This window comes from Micropterus dolomieu, linkage group LG21 (assembly GCF_021292245.1).
Source record: "Micropterus dolomieu isolate WLL.071019.BEF.003 ecotype Adirondacks linkage group LG21, ASM2129224v1, whole genome shotgun sequence".
In the NCBI taxonomy this organism is placed as follows: domain Eukaryota; kingdom Metazoa; phylum Chordata; class Actinopteri; order Centrarchiformes; family Centrarchidae; genus Micropterus; species Micropterus dolomieu.
In genome coordinates this window covers 12,631,786-12,647,365 of record NC_060170.1, presented here as the reverse complement: position 1 = coordinate 12,647,365, position 15,580 = coordinate 12,631,786, and the positions used below count along the sequence as shown (strand labels likewise).

The 15,580-nt window shown below is 39.9% G+C and overlaps 1 protein-coding gene across 2 annotated transcripts in view; it reads left to right on the top strand.

Annotated features, from left to right (window-relative positions):
• The first annotated feature begins 1,970 nt into the window (after positions 1-1,970).
• The window catches only part of col27a1b (collagen, type XXVII, alpha 1b), a 62,755-nt gene continuing 49,145 nt past the window's right edge, over positions 1,971-15,580 (top strand). Inside the window, exons 1-4 of one of the 2 annotated variants that reach the window (XM_046035660.1) lie at positions 1,971-2,569; positions 4,429-4,493; positions 8,195-9,513; positions 12,992-13,045. In XM_046035660.1, the coding sequence (XP_045891616.1) occupies positions 2,517-2,569; positions 4,429-4,493; positions 8,195-9,513; positions 12,992-13,045 (1,491 nt within the window). In that variant the 5' untranslated portion in view covers positions 1,971-2,516. The remainder of the gene's footprint in view (positions 2,570-4,428; positions 4,494-8,194; positions 9,514-12,991; positions 13,046-15,580) is intronic. The other variant, XM_046035661.1, reaches the window with a different exon arrangement.

Here is a 15,580-nt window from a genome sequence, read left to right as displayed (position 1 = left end):
CAAGAAATACAATGGTGGGGTGATTACACAAAGGTTCTTTATTGTGATTGGGTATCACCTATACTTTTTACACAAGTAAGAAAAATGCTGTGGACACCAAGGTCATGTCCTGTGTTTTTGGTTCCAACAATTTGTGGGTTTCTACAATTTTAGGTTTTTGTGACCTGAAATGCAGTTTTAGGATGTAAACCGGACCCTGCAGGTTCCTTTCACTATCTACAACGTAACAACAACGTGGCAATGTGAACGCACAGAGACATCGTAGCAGACATTATTGTATATTTAAGGAACGCTGTGTCAACCACCGCCAGTTACAAGCTAACAAACAACATAAACAAATAAAAGATGCTAACTATACTTCTGATACATCTGCTAGTCACTGATTTTGGTGCACAACAGACTCCTGATCTGAGTCTGCGTCTGACTGAGGCTCAAACACGTAGTCTATGGCTGAATCTCTTCAATGTTTCTTCTACCGCTAACCATCCTGATGCCAGTGCTGTTTCACATCAACCTAATGCAAGCAGCAGTGGTGGGCGGGCATTCAAAGATTCACAATTCCTCAGTGAGGGAGAAAGAGTAAATGTATTAATCATAGCAGAGTTTTACATAGGCCTACTTACAGTATGTGTCTGGAGGGGAACTTTAAGCTACCACAATTAAGGGGATTGTTTAAAAAAAATTGTTCATGCTATGCATTTATGTCAACTCTGAAATATCAATATCAGCCTCAAAAATACAATATAACTAAGCCACTCTATAATAAAAAAATTTCACAAAGACAATCATTACAGGTAATTGTATTGCATGTTTCATTTTGAAAGCCAAGATAAATAAACAAAAATGGGGTCTTCTTCCCAGCAGACATTTTGAACTGTCATAGTAATGCCTGGTGGAGGATTTCCAAATCTTAACTGAATTTAAAGAACATGGGATACCTCAGACATAAAGACAGAAGCAACCGATTTTAAATATTTTTATCTCAGAACAAGCACTTGACTCTGAATGTACCGTGAAAATCAAAACACAAAGCTAAAATTAATTATTTTTGTTCATGAAGTCACCTATCTGTCATTAGGAAAAACACAACAACTGTGGATATGTAACCGCGGGTAATTCATGATCTTTATTTTATTAATTTCATCAGTGCGTGTCTGACACTTCTGTCTGAGCAACGCACATCAGCTATCTCCTCTCTGCCTGCCTGAACTTACACTTTCCCTGTCCTCACGACTATAACTTCCACTAACCACAAGAAAACAAAGTGTTACTTTGTGGACTATACCAACACTGTTGACACAATGTCGGCTACAGATAACCTGCAACCCCTGCTGAAACAAGAGAACTACACAACGATCAGTAGGCCTATTTAATGATTAATTAGGCTATAATTAAAACTGTGTTGTTTTATTTTATTTTGTATGTTACCATACTTTAACATAGACCTACACTTAATTATATGTTGTGTGTGTAGCAGGAAGGAACTACAAATTTAATATCTTTATGCAGCCTTGTGCTGTATAAACAACCTTGTACCTTGTAATCTTAAGAATCCACACACCACACAATTGAGTCAAGGTGCAGGGCCAAGCATTTATACTAAATGATTTCAGATTGGCGGTTTGGGGTGGGGGTTTCTCGCAGAAACTCGCGTGATCAAGGTGACTTCAGACATAAACAAACATGGGAATAATAAAGTTAACAGTGGTGTCTGGTGAAAATTCCCTGTGGGGGGGCTGATGGGACTCATGGCCTCAGTATATATAAAATTCTTGCTGCAGCCCTGACAAGACTAAAAATGCAACTGCTTGTGGCTGACAGATGCACAACGCATTCACGGGTGTGTTCATTCATTTATTGCCGCACGCGATAACCAGCAACACACACGCACACTTACACGTGCAATCCGAGAGGACCCTGCTTCCCCAGAAAGACACACCTTCGGCCGGAGGAGTCTTCTCTGCTACAAATTTGTTTCCCTCGATGTCAGCTGAGGGCGACAGAGGGAGGTGTTCCCCCTTGCCGGTTCTCAAGATTTTCCTCAGTCCACAATAAACTTTCATTTTGGGAAGTCGATACACACACACACGCACACACATACGCACACACACATACACGCTCAAAACGGAGGTCGTCATCTTGTCCTGCAACGGTTCCCCGGGAAAGAAAGCTGGACTAGACTTGACGTTCATTGTACTTTACAAAACGCGCGAAAGAAAGAAGGACAAAACATAGGAAGCGCACAGGTGGAGCTCTCCAGGGCGTCTTTTTTTGTTATTTTTTTTGGTGTAATCTTCTGGAAGGAGACTACAGGGATAAGAAGAGTCAAGACAATGACATAAAGAAGCATTTTCACCGCTGGTTAATTCCACCGTGTTTGATTCGTTGTTTTGCTATTTTGCTTCCTGGCACGTTGACTTCTCGCGCGACCCTCAAGGAACACCTGGAATGGAAAAACTGTGTCTGCCTCGTCTGGACTGTAGTAAAAACTCCCAAGAAAGAATGAAGTAACCGCTATGGAGCTGGACAATGCCCCGTACTCCAAACTCAAAACCACTGGAGTCGGGGGGTGAGTCGACACATTCAAACAACATATCTATTTTCACGGTTTGTTTTTTTCATGTGCTTGTGAACATCACCTGCATCTAAAGCACGGCGTATTGTCCGTTTGACAGTGGTATTCGTGTTAAGTTGTAGCATTGTTATAAGTTGTAGCCTAATATTTTACTCAAGTAGTCTGTTGCAGAATTTGTTAATAGATCCTGAGAGATAGCACACATTTAAAGTCTGTGTTTACTTGAACAGGTGGTATACTTTAATAGGTTGTAGGGTAACTTTTTTTTTGTTTCTGCGCCTCACTCAGTGGAAGCCAGTGTAGCCTACTGTGCTGTTCTCAGAGTTGTGTCTTTGCAGCTTGTATCAGAAAGAGCCGCTGAATGATCTGGTACTGATTTGAGGGAGATGTATGAGAGGAGGAGACAGTCACCCCCCCCCCCCAATTTCTCTCCTCCCTGCTGTGCATCTCACTCAGCTGGTTGGCCTGCTATCACAAATGGGAGGGAAAATAAAAGTCAACATGTTGCATCATATAACCTTGCTGGACCTGAGAGACTTGGTCACAAACTGCACACCCCCTTCCTTTCTTGGTTTCTGCTAATGTCAGTGTGAGAGCAGTGCATGGGAGGGAAACTTTTAAAAGCTTCAACCAGCAGTCAGTGTGTCAGTGGTTGACCAGTGGCTTTCTGCGGTTCTCTGGGAAAACCACAAATGTAAAAGGTTTCCTGTAACTGCCTTCATTATGGCATTTGTCACTGAGCCTGGTATACTTCAAGCACCACTTGCTCAACAGGCGTCCAGTTTCATGTACTGCATACAACCAAATAATTAGTTTCATGAGTGTAAAAACCCAGCATAATCCTGTTGATGATATGAGTTTGCACATATCAGAGATAATTTAACATCTCTACGTGTGAGCGATCAACACTCCTCTTAGCACTTGTCTTTGAGAAAAATCAATGGTCTGAAATGTGCTGTTTATGAGCTGACATGAGATCATAAATGTCACTGTTGTCATGTCAGTTGAAGGATTACATGGTCTTTTATGGGTTGAAATGCGGCACCTTTTAGACCCATGAAACTCTTTCAAAACCTGCAGTCAAAAAGTGCATAATAATCAAGCTTTAATCAAGGCGGGTTGTCACAGTTACATAAAATGCAGCATTAATATGTGAACCATGTTACAATATTCGTCTGTATCTTTCGCTTGGAGTTGTAGGTTTTAAGGTGATGAAGTGAATTTTAGATTTATTAGAGGTGGTCTTGTAGGAGCACTCACCTAGCCCCACCGAGCAGTAGCTTATCTTGTCAGGCAGCAAGATAAGACCAAGCTTGTTGTAGTGAAACACATGTTAGTCGCTTTGAACAAACCAGAGCTGCTGCTCTTCTGCAGCAGATTGGATCACTGTGGTAGGTTGAGGTACAGGAGTGTATGGCAAATGAGCATTTAGAGTTTCATCTTTACGTGTTATAACTTAGATTTGTTCCTTGTTCTGGAACTTCTGATTCAATATTGTGACTTGTGAGTTGATGAGCTGAAATAATCAGTTGAAAGATAATCAGTCCCATCTACTGGTTACAGCTTCAAAATGCAAAGAGTATCTTGCTTGTCTTTGTTTTAAATCATTAAGAAGCCTTGAATGAATTAATGAATAAATTAAGGCATAAACAAATGTTGTTAGCTTCTGATAAGATTAAATAAGAAAACAAATTATGCATTTATTATTATTATTATTATTATTATTATTATTATCATTGCATTAGAGTGTAAACAGTAAAAACAGACTTGTAAGATTAATGAAGTGTACAGAAAAATCTATACCTCAACTGTCTGCCATCATTATTTTATAACCTTTTTGTCTTTATCTTTAGGAGAGTTCTGATTCTTTGGACTATAATCTGTTGCACCTGCTCTCTAAGGCTAGCACATGCACAAGGTAAGCAAGGGTGAATGTTTCTCTTTCTTTACATGGAAACACATTGTTGTGCAGGTTGTCACAAAAGTGTCTCACAAACAGTGTAGGAAAGAGGAAATCAAAATTGATTTTATGGAAAGTTACAGTTAAACTTTCAGGCATGCCCTGTCCACTAAATCTCAGCGAGACTGTGCAGAACCTTAACTAGGTAATATCATTGATAAATGAAGTTTGATAGAACACAAAATGAATAAAGGGAGTATAAAGAAACTTAAAGTAAGTACATTACCCCAGCATGGCCCCCTTGATGCGCACATGTTTATCCAAGTTATCCAGGGATCGTCTATGACTGAGGTGATCAGCGTCTACATTTTCCATTCACAGCTTGTACCACTGTCAGCGTAGCTGTTTGATCTATCAAGGCCAAAACTCTGATTCAATATGTTTACTCTTCCCTGGGGTAGGACATTTATTTCAGAATCATTTTTTTTGTTATATTTGTTTGTTTGTAGAAATTCCTGACAGCAGTCAATAAATCAATTGCTCTGACACAAAAATGAAACAAAATCCAGGAGCTCTGGCTGTCTGAAACAGATGAGTTAGAAACTGCAGCTAAACCTCAGAATATGGCTTCCTAATTGTGGAATTGTTTTGTGCCTTTTAAGCCTGATCAATAAGCCTGCTGTCATTACATCCAGATACTCAGTATAAACATACAAACAACTGTATCTTAGCAATTTTGCTTAAAGTAGGGAATTTCTTGTACACACACCAAGTGATATTTTGTTAATTTGCAAACTCTTCAATCCCAACGAGACTGTAAATGTGTCACTTAATAAAGCAGGGTGCGCTGGAAAAACAGTTCTACTGGTATAAAAAGCTGCAGACTGTTCTTGCATGATTTGTAAGACAAATGCTTGCTGCTGTCTACTTGTCTCATTAGAGGGACTTGCAGTGAAAGTGACTCTGCAATCACAAGCTATTGTACTCCTTTTTGTTTGAGCGGTGCAGGCCATACTCCAGTGTATTAAGGCACAATCCAAGATTGGTGTACTTCACCCTTTCCTCTACAGTTATGGGGTGGGTGTGGCTTAGAGGTAGAGTGGGTCGCCCACTAATCGGAAGATCAGCAGTTTGATCCCTGGCTCCTCTAGTCTGCATGTTGAACCCCAAATTGCTCCAGAAGGTTCTGCCATTGGTGTGTTACTGTGTGCGAATGGGGTGAATGGGACATAGTAAATAATTTAGATATAATAAGATAAAGACATACGCCCTGGGAATTCACTTACTGAATTACGGAAATGTCATGTCCTATTGCTCACTCAGACCTTTTAAGAAAAAAATCATTAATTTTAATGTGGAATGGGAAAAGTGTTGCTGAGACAACTTCTGAGTTTCAGACCTTTGGTAATATCTGCTGGCCAGTAGATGCATTAATGTGTTGAGTCAGAGGCCGACAATTCACTCCCTGTTTCTTGAGAAACACAGTGTTTTTGAAAAGATCTTCACTGTCTCTCTGTTGGGATTTATGTAGAACTAGTTGTGGAACTTTGTGCCACTGCTTTTTCTAGAATGAACACACAAAGTGTTAAAGTATCTATTTTTATTCTTTGTCTCCTTGAGGAGATTTTTACTGTGAAGAAGCTGCAGGAAATGTTAAGTCTACTCTGACGGCATACTAATAATGATAATGCATTAGTCTGTTCATGTGCCTGCTTTCTGAGAAACGATCTTTAGCAGTGCTTTGTCTCCGGGATGTGTTGTACTCAGTTCTTAGCTTTTTATTCCTCTAGCACATCAGGAGGTCACAAAAAGCCTTAGGCGGCCACACTACTAAGATTAAAATATGCAAAGAAAAGCCCTGAAAGTAGATCACAAATCACAAAATGAAAGAACAATTTTGCTTTCCTCTTATCATATTAACAATTCAAATGTGTGCTGTATGGGAAACTCAACTGAAGAAAGTTTTTTTTCAGTTTCTGTTTGATGTTTGTTTTCCATGTGTGGGTTTTTCAATCGAGCTGACCTCCCACTGCCTGCACACACTGGGCAGGGTTTCCCTCCTAACATGTCTAGTGTCTATACTTGTTTCTCCTCTGCTGAGCCATAATTAATCATTTAGCAGTTTATTTTAGTCTTGCCCACATTTGATTTGTTTTAGTCTGGAAAAAGATGGGTATTTGAGATCTATATGTAAGCTTCTAGTTTCAATTTTGCATGTGCTGAGAGGATTAACGTACTGTATTCAGGATATGCTGATTGGCCGGGGATGATTAATTCTTCTTTTTTTCCCCAACCTTGCTAAACTAAACAAAAAGCTTTTGTTTGACGTTACTGATGGCTTGCACCGGTGCCTAACAATAAACAATAGACAATAGTATGATAATGGGAACATTTCCAGTCTGTTTTGACCTTCGAACCAAAAACAGATTTAACTTTTTAAGAGCGTTGAATGTTATGCTTGCGGAAGTATTATGCTAGATCTATCTTAACCTTAGTGCTGTTGTATCAGCGGTTCTCAGTTTGGGGTTTGAGACCACTATGTTGGGTTTAGGGATTGCAAAGGATGTCATTTTTTTTAAGTTGAGAGATGATTAAGAGGTTAAAAGCATGATTTTTTTCCCCCCCTAAATTTTAGCTTTACTTCTTGTGAAATGCTAGATAGCCTCAATTCAGTATCACAACCTATAGAGTAATATCATATTTTTATGTTAGTGTCACAAGCTGAAGAGGCTGAGAGCCACTCTTGTTTAAAAACTGCATATATTGTAAAGAATAAAGGCTGTTACTTGCTATAGTGAAATGGATTCACTTTCACACCAAGGTATGGATCCAATTAGGAACAATATACGGTACACACTGTAATGTGTGGAAATCACCACCCACATTTTCCTCCCATGAGATGCAAGTAGCAATTAAAACCTGCAGAAAACACTGCAGTAAGTTTTCATGAGCTTGGACCCCTGTCAGAGCGATCATCTTTAATCAACACAGATTACCAGATGAAGTGAGATGGCTTTTCTGTCTCTGTACTAAAAACACCTCTTAAATCCCCCCCCCCCCACCACTGTCCCCTCCAGAGACCCGTGCAGCCTCCGTTTCCCGAGATTGTTCTAATTAAGACTGATGTAACAATTACATAATTTGCGGCAATCCCCCAAATTGGATGTTGATGTGTGGCCCTGTCGGTAATTTTATGCAGGCTTTTTAAAGTGCTTTTGCCGTAGGATTTCCAATAGTCTTACTCCTGAACTCCCAGCTTGGCACAACAACATAATTATCACATATTTTACTGCGCTTTTGTTTTTTCAATTTATAATTTGATGCAGATCAGCGCACCACAGTGGGAGGTTGTTAATAGGTGTCTTATACAAATTAATACGGTATCGTGTTTTAAATCGCTTATCAAGTGCACATATAAAGTGAAATTGTTATGCAATTAGCGTTTTCTTTTTCCCTTTTGAATTTTGACATTCATATATTGTAATAGTTTTACTTTTATGGCTTTCTGCAAAGCCCTTTGTTGTAAATGCATTTAAGTGTTGAATGAAAGTTATTTGCAGAAAAAACCCTCTAAAATGGTGTGTGCAAAAGACATATACATGTTCTGTTCTGTTATGTTATATATGCTTATAAATCATGATGGCGTGATATTGTAAAGGTATCTCTAGATTTTATCTTTAGATTAGTCACTGACTTCTCTCTCTTTTATTTCTCTGAAGATGTGGATGTCCTGCAGCAGCTTGGGCTTTCTGGGCGAAGGGGAGGCGCGCCATCATCTTCAGGGGCTCGATCCAGCCCTAATGGCATCATCCCCTTCAAGTCTGGAGTTATCCTCACACCGAGGGCACGTATCCAGGTGCCTCTGCGCACTGTTATCCCTGATACCTACAGCTCCACCAATCTCTCCCTGATTCTCAGCCTGTCTGTTCATCGCATCAACAGCGCTTTTCTTTTCTCAGTTCTGTCTAAGAAAAGGAAAGTGCAGCTTGGAGTGCAGTTCGCACCCGGGAAGGTCCTGGTACACGTGGGGCCTAGGAGCTCTGTGAGTTTCGACTATGATGTCCACGATGGCCAGTGGCATAGCTTGGCCTTGAATATCCAAGGCCACCAGGTGTTCTTACACACCTCTTGTGGAAAGAGAAGTGTACATGCAGATTTGCATAAAAAAGAGGAGGCTCTGGATGCAGAGGGCTCTTTCCTCCTAGGCAAAATGAACCACAACTCGGTGCCGTTTGAAGGTGCCATCTGTCAATTTGACATTTATCCCTCTGCTAAGGCAGCTCATAACTATTGTGATTACATTAAGAAACACTGCAGAGAAGCCGACACGTATCGGCCCATGTTTCCACCCCTGCTACCTCTATCTTCCACAGACCTAAACATTACGGTCACTCATTTAACTCCACTGATATTGACGGAGATATTCAAAAAGGCCCAGAGACCTACTTTGGCCTTGACTGTGGAAAGCGCCAGGACTACGATTCTTGTTCCAACTGACAGCTCGCTGATGCTGAACATAACATCTTTGCATCAGACTGTGAGCGCTCCAAAACCTGGTGCTGTGTCTGTTTCTCCACCGATTCGTCCAGGTTTGGAAAGTCCGTTTACATTTCCGACTCAAACTGCTACCACATCTCTTAGGGTCAGTGTGGCACCACCGAACTGCAAACCAACTTCACATGGCAGTGCTGGAAAGAACACAAAGCAAGGAGATACTAATTCTCAGAACCCTTCTTGCAAAAGTATGGGTTTACCTGCTTCAACCAGACCATCTGAGATGAAGCCAGACCTTCAGACCACAGCCGCTTTCATACAGGGGTCTCCTTCAAACGCCTACCTTCCCCATAGCAAGCAGTTGACCACAGTAGCTTCAAAGAAACCTGAGCCAAAAGTGACCGGTGTGCAGGATGTCAAACCCACCTCGTTTATTCCAGTCACTCCAACTGCAACAGATGGCTTTCAAACTTTTGACCTGGAACCAACCCAGTTCTCACTACTGGCTGGACCACCTGGACTAAAGGGAGAACCAGGACTGCCGGTAAGTGTGTAAGCTCTTAACAAACACACACCTGACTCATGCATGAGTACATGATTCGATTACACCCTTAAGCCACAATACTTGTGAATGCACAGCAGGAATATTAGTTTATCTTCTTTGCAGTATTATGTTTTAGTGTTTATTTTAGGGATGAATAGCTCATTAATGAGGGCATCTGAATTGTAACTGCTGCCATATCTTTATGCTTCAGGCCAATTCCCTAATACATTTTTGGATCACAATGATATACAAGTATGACAGCGTGTTGTTTAAATGTTGGTTTGTCTTTCTTTGATGTCTGGAACTGCTGCTGCTTTGGATGCTGACACATCTCTTTGTTGTGTGGTTTTGTGAATCTGGCAGTCATCTTACATTGCACTTCTGAAATGTTAGCTTCATTGACAATACTGTGTTAATGATTCAGAATTGCTCCATTCCCCATCCAGTTGGGTTTCTGACTTGCGTGTGGTGCCCTGTCAAATTGTTCTTGATTAATGTGTGATTTCCTTTTTAGCAGCGGTGGTAGAAATGGTCAGATTCATAGCTGGCCTTTGCCAGTTAATGTTTGTCGAGTGAAGGGGCTGGCGGTGAGGTGTTAGATTCCTCTGAAGGGGAGTGTGACTGCTTAGAGAATGGATACTTTTAAAGTAGAGTCGGTGGTAAAAAAGGATAATGAACATGTGCAAAATTAACCATTCAGAGTACAAATATAAAGGACTATACAATATGATAGCATTGCTTTATCCCAATTATTAAAATTTGCAGTTTTTTCTCCCCTTTCTAAGCACCACAGACTTTCTTTGGTGGGAGTGTTTGCATGATGTGCAGGAACTGGAAGAAATGGAAAATGTTTTGATCATTTGTTGCCTTTCAAACGCAGACTTTACAATTTTTAAAAAGGAAGATGTTAAATGAAATGTATAATTCTTTAACATTTTGACTACAACTATAACTATAACAATCTTGTGTGTAGGTCTGAAGTTTTGCATGTTTGTATAAAAAGAAAAAGAAAAAAGACATACTACACTATTGCTCACATCACACAACAAGCCTGCAGAGTAAGACTGACCCTTTTAAGTTCAAAGCAAAGCATTAGTGATGAACATAGTCGAAGTATTTAATCTTGTCATTCATCGACCAGTGTTGACTCTAGACTGTATACATTCATGTTGACTATGTGGTCCTGTCAGGCACTGTTCCTTCGTCAGCACAAAATGGTTACCCACATTTTCCATTGTTAAAGGGGCTTCTGTGTCTTATGTATTAGGTCATGTTTGACCAAAAAGAATGTTTTAAGTAAAGCTTTCCTGCTTTGGCAGTGAGGGAAACCACGGCTCTACATGCCCCTGAAGCCGTTCAGACCATTTTTATGAAAGAGAAGTAACCGATCTTAAGGACTTTAACCACTGAATTTCTAATATTTTAGTATCAAGTCTAAACAGATTGCTGAGTCAGATATAGAGTCTAAATTATTTTCCGGGCAATTTTATAATGTCTTCTGAATCATTTTAGTGACGACTAAAAGCACATTGTTAAGCTTCTGATTCCCCTCCACTGGAATTAGGGTTGATATTAGTGGGCCATGGACTGTTTCAACTGCTCACAGGAATGTCTTCAAAAAATGTTTTTATAGTCATAGTTACTTTCTAAGACGACATGTCAACTCTGATAGATCACATAAGTGCTGATGAGTTTTTCAACAGGCCTACGCTCTGAAGAAGGGAGGATCAAAATTGATGACTAGCTAGATAATCAAGTAATCAAGTAAGATTTTCACTCGAGGTGTAGAGACTATTTACAGTTCTCAGCTTGAGATACAGTATATTAGGATGCTTAATATGTATCCAGAGGTATCGGATAAACATCTCAATAATACAGAAGACTTTCTGGAAGAAGTGCAAGGTCCTTAGAAGTATCAAACACAGTTCTAAAGTTCAAAATAGAGGATTTTTCAAAAGACCTTTTTGGATAGTTTGTCAACACATCAAATCAATAGCAGAATTGCAATTTGTAGGGATGCACCAATCTGATATGCTGGATTGCTATCTTTGCCGATAGTGACCTAACTAACCAGATCTGGCATCAGCCATGACATGACAGTTTCTGTGTCAATGTCATTATAAAATCACTTATTCAGTCATGGCTAGCTGCTGACTCCACATTTTAGTGCCACAGCAATCCACATGTTAATTTACATATAAATGATTCCAATACCTCAAGCAGTGAGTTTAATTTGGCTAAAGGAGAACACCTGTATTGTTCTGTACTCTGTTAGCAAATATCCTGAGGTGAGGTATTGCAATTGGTATTGTGAGTGGAAAAGTTGGATAGTTACATCCTTTTCACCCTTTTGAACTTTTGTTTTCCTTTTGGAGAGCACAATGCTCTGAACCTTGCGGAAGTGGTATCTCGAAAGTTATGTGTTACTGGGATTTTACACCTTTATTGCTGTATTTGATCTTTTAATCTTGTTTGCCACCTACCAAGAAAAACTGAGAAAGTTTTAAAAAGACATTTTGAAAATAAGTATTTGCTTTTCTTCCACTTGAATTTAATAGATAGTTGTGATAAGACAATCTCAAGTCAAATTATGTATTGAACCTCAAGTTTGTTATTGTTTTTAAATGGTATAAAGTCATTATCTCTAGCACTGCCTTGCCGCCCTCCCCAGCAGCGACTGCAGCTCAAACTGTTTATCATGTGTGAATAGCCTGATTGTTGCAGTCTAAAGAAAGTTGCTGCAAGCCTGTTGGCTTTTCAGAGTGTATGCTGGTTGAAAAAGTATAATTATAGCTGTTGGTCCTCTCCAAGCTAGACAAAAGTGCTCTATACATCTGACATTATTACAGTAGCACAATTTCAGCTGGACTGCCTCAAGCTCTTTTTAGGCCCATTTCCTTTTCCTCTTACTTTTAAACTTGTGGAGCCATGTGAAAATAAGTAACAATCCTAACATCTCAAACAAACTCAGGTTCCTCAGATTGACCCCTCATTAGATTTGACCTTTCAGAGCTTTGCTAATCCATGTATGAAATTGTTTTAAAGCTAGCTGATGCCCATAATTAATGTGATTGGCTATGGCGGGAACCAGTGCCGACCTCCCTGCCAGTAAAATGAGTCAGATTTAGAGTCCATGCACTGTAGTGGTTTTGGAAATTATATTGGCTGCAGAGGGACAGGGCTGCTCTAGCCTCTAACAAGACAATCTCATGCCTGCCAGCATCTTGCTGACTGAGTGCATTGCAGCTCACAGCTAACTTCACATTAGAAAAAAAAGTTACAGTATATTTACTATTGAATATCGTGTTTGAGTGACTTCTACATGATATCCTTTTATTCTGAAAACTTATATCTCTCTTTTACCATTAAAGACTGTTCAAGACTCCCTTGAAATGACACAACAAAAGGCAGAAACTTTGTATTATAGACTTGCTTCACTCTGTCCCTGACATATTTTTTTCTTTTTTTTTCTTTGTAGGGCCTTCAGGGACTGCCAGGGTTGCCAGGAAAACCAGGAAAGAGGGGCCCACGGGTGCGTGTCTCCCAACCAGTGACAAGTTTCCCCATTTACCTTCCTACAGTTGCTCTTTTTTCCATTATCATTTTTCAGTTCCCCTCCATATGTATTCCTGTGTATCTTAATAATGCCTTAATTGTGTCTGATCTGCATTATAGTTAGGGGTGCAACAACTAAACGACGTGGTCGACAAAAATCGATTATTAAATTAGTTGCCAAAGAATTTATCTGAAGAGGAGGCGTGTAACGTCGTGTCTCTGTCGATGATGATGACTCGTCTCCGTAAGCTAGTTAGCGAGCTAGCTTCACGTTAAAGCCGTGTTACTTCACATTATGAGCTGAAATGTTTTCTATACAGTTGGCCAATTTGATTGATTGTTACAGTAATGATGCTGTGAGTAGCACATAATTATGATACACAACGGCCGCGTTCACATTCCAGATGTGCCCTGACTTTACAGTCATCGCTCATGGCGACGTTCCCAGCTGGAGAACGTGTTGCTGCCGAGTGTGCACCAGACAATTTCATTCTTTCTAAAGAAGAGAAAACAGTTCTCCTGTCTGTGCGTGAGGCGGCGGCTAATCCACCCCAAACTCCCCTAAAAAGTTTAGTAAGTAAGGAGTTTTGTGAGTTGTTGAGTTAGGGGAAACTATATAAATGTTGTGAAACGCTGTTTGTCCCGGGGTGTTGCAGTACTGGCGTGAAAGCTGCTCCGTCACTAAACAGCAGATCAGCTGCTTATCAAGACGTGCATTTTTGAAAGCAGTAGTTTAGCGTCTTGACTGTTCAATAGCACATGGCTAAAACAACTTCAGGTTTAATTTAAAGGCTAATAGCTAAATGAGAGGCATTGTGTCATTTTGCGATTCATAATCCGAATAGTCGATTATTCGTTTCAATAATCGATAGATTAATCGACTATCAAAATAGTTGTTAGTTTCAGCCCTAATTATAGTGAGATCACGCAGCGCACTGATGTGGAAGACCTTTTGAGCATTTTAAACAAACACTCACTGACATCTTTGGATTGCAGAGCATTATTCAGCCAGACTTTAGTTTGATTTGGCTCTGGGTTTGATCAAGCTGTACTTGTATGCTGCCAAGGTCCATTTGTAAAGCTGGAGAGCAAACAACCATAAGCTACAAATCTGTGGGTTGCCAATGTAAAATTAATTGAACACATACGGTAGGTATTAGATGGACATGAACAAATAAGGTAACTTGAGTGTATGTATGTATGTGTATTTTTTCCCCCAGAACAAGTACTTTCTATCCCGTAAATAACCTATACACATATTTCAACTGGACATAGGTCCATTTCGGTGAATGCTTCCAGTGTATTGGTACTGGTATGAGTACTCTGGAGCCATATCTCTCATTTTGGGGCTCAGTGTCAGTCTACAACTGTGAGCTCCTGATGGATGGAGTGAGTGCAGATGTTATTTTAAGCTTGTGTTTCAGTAGAAACATAAGAAGAGAGAAAATACTAGGAGATGATTTGTCCCAAGGGACGGTTTGTTATTTTGATTTATTTCTGGGACCTTTAACTGATGGTTGTGTATGTACTTCCTGTCCTTTAAACTTGATCTTCACCTCCCTTATTTGAAAATTAATGAAGCAGAAGTTGAACTTGGCATCACAGTGAGTGCTATGCTTAAATAAATAACTTAAGGCAGTGGAAAAAATGGAGAGATACCAGTTTTGGTTGCTCTTTTGCAGAGCTTCTGCCGAAGTAGTCCTGCAGACTACTTCTGCTACTCAGGAGTGTGCGTATGAGCTACCTGCCGCAGCCCATGAGACTCTGCCCTGCGGTCAGGCCTCAGAGGGGTGGGCTGTGTGGGAACCCAATCTCTTTAAACAAGGAAGAAAGAGGGCTTTGTCCCCATCTTATTAAAGGCATTTAAGACCCTGTCTGGAGCTCAGCAGCTCTATCCAGTAGTACACCAACCTCTATAGAGTTCATTCATCATCAAGCTCTTGAGACCCAACAGCAGGCCACACTGACTCAGAGCAACAAAAAACGAACCTGAGGGTGAAGTTCAGGTTTTTACTGTTTTTTTTTTTTTGAACCATCAGAATTTTCCTAGTTCACGTGATTAGAAAGAAATACCTCACACATAATCTACAGAAAGCTCTAAAGTGGACTCTGGTCTGTGCATAGCTTGTACAAACATTAGGTAAAAGTGATATTCACTAGGGTTAAAGATTTTATATTTTAAACATACTGTACTTCCATATGCAGAAAGTTGCTAATGACAATAACGGTGACGCCCATATTAAAAATCTGGTGAAGTTGTCACACTTTTTGCTTGTTTCTCTGATGACTCGTTTTTAAAAGGTTGATTTAAGAAGTATTCCTTAAAGTCCTACTGAAATATAACTTACAATTGTACAATTTGCGTCCTTTTTTCAAGGAAGATATGTTAAAACTTTACTAGAAAGAAGGCTGAATGTGATTTTCAATCCTCGGCACTGCCCATTGGTATCACATTTTCATGTAAATTAAACTAAATTAAGTTTTATTTGAAAAGTAATTAACTGGAAAGTAG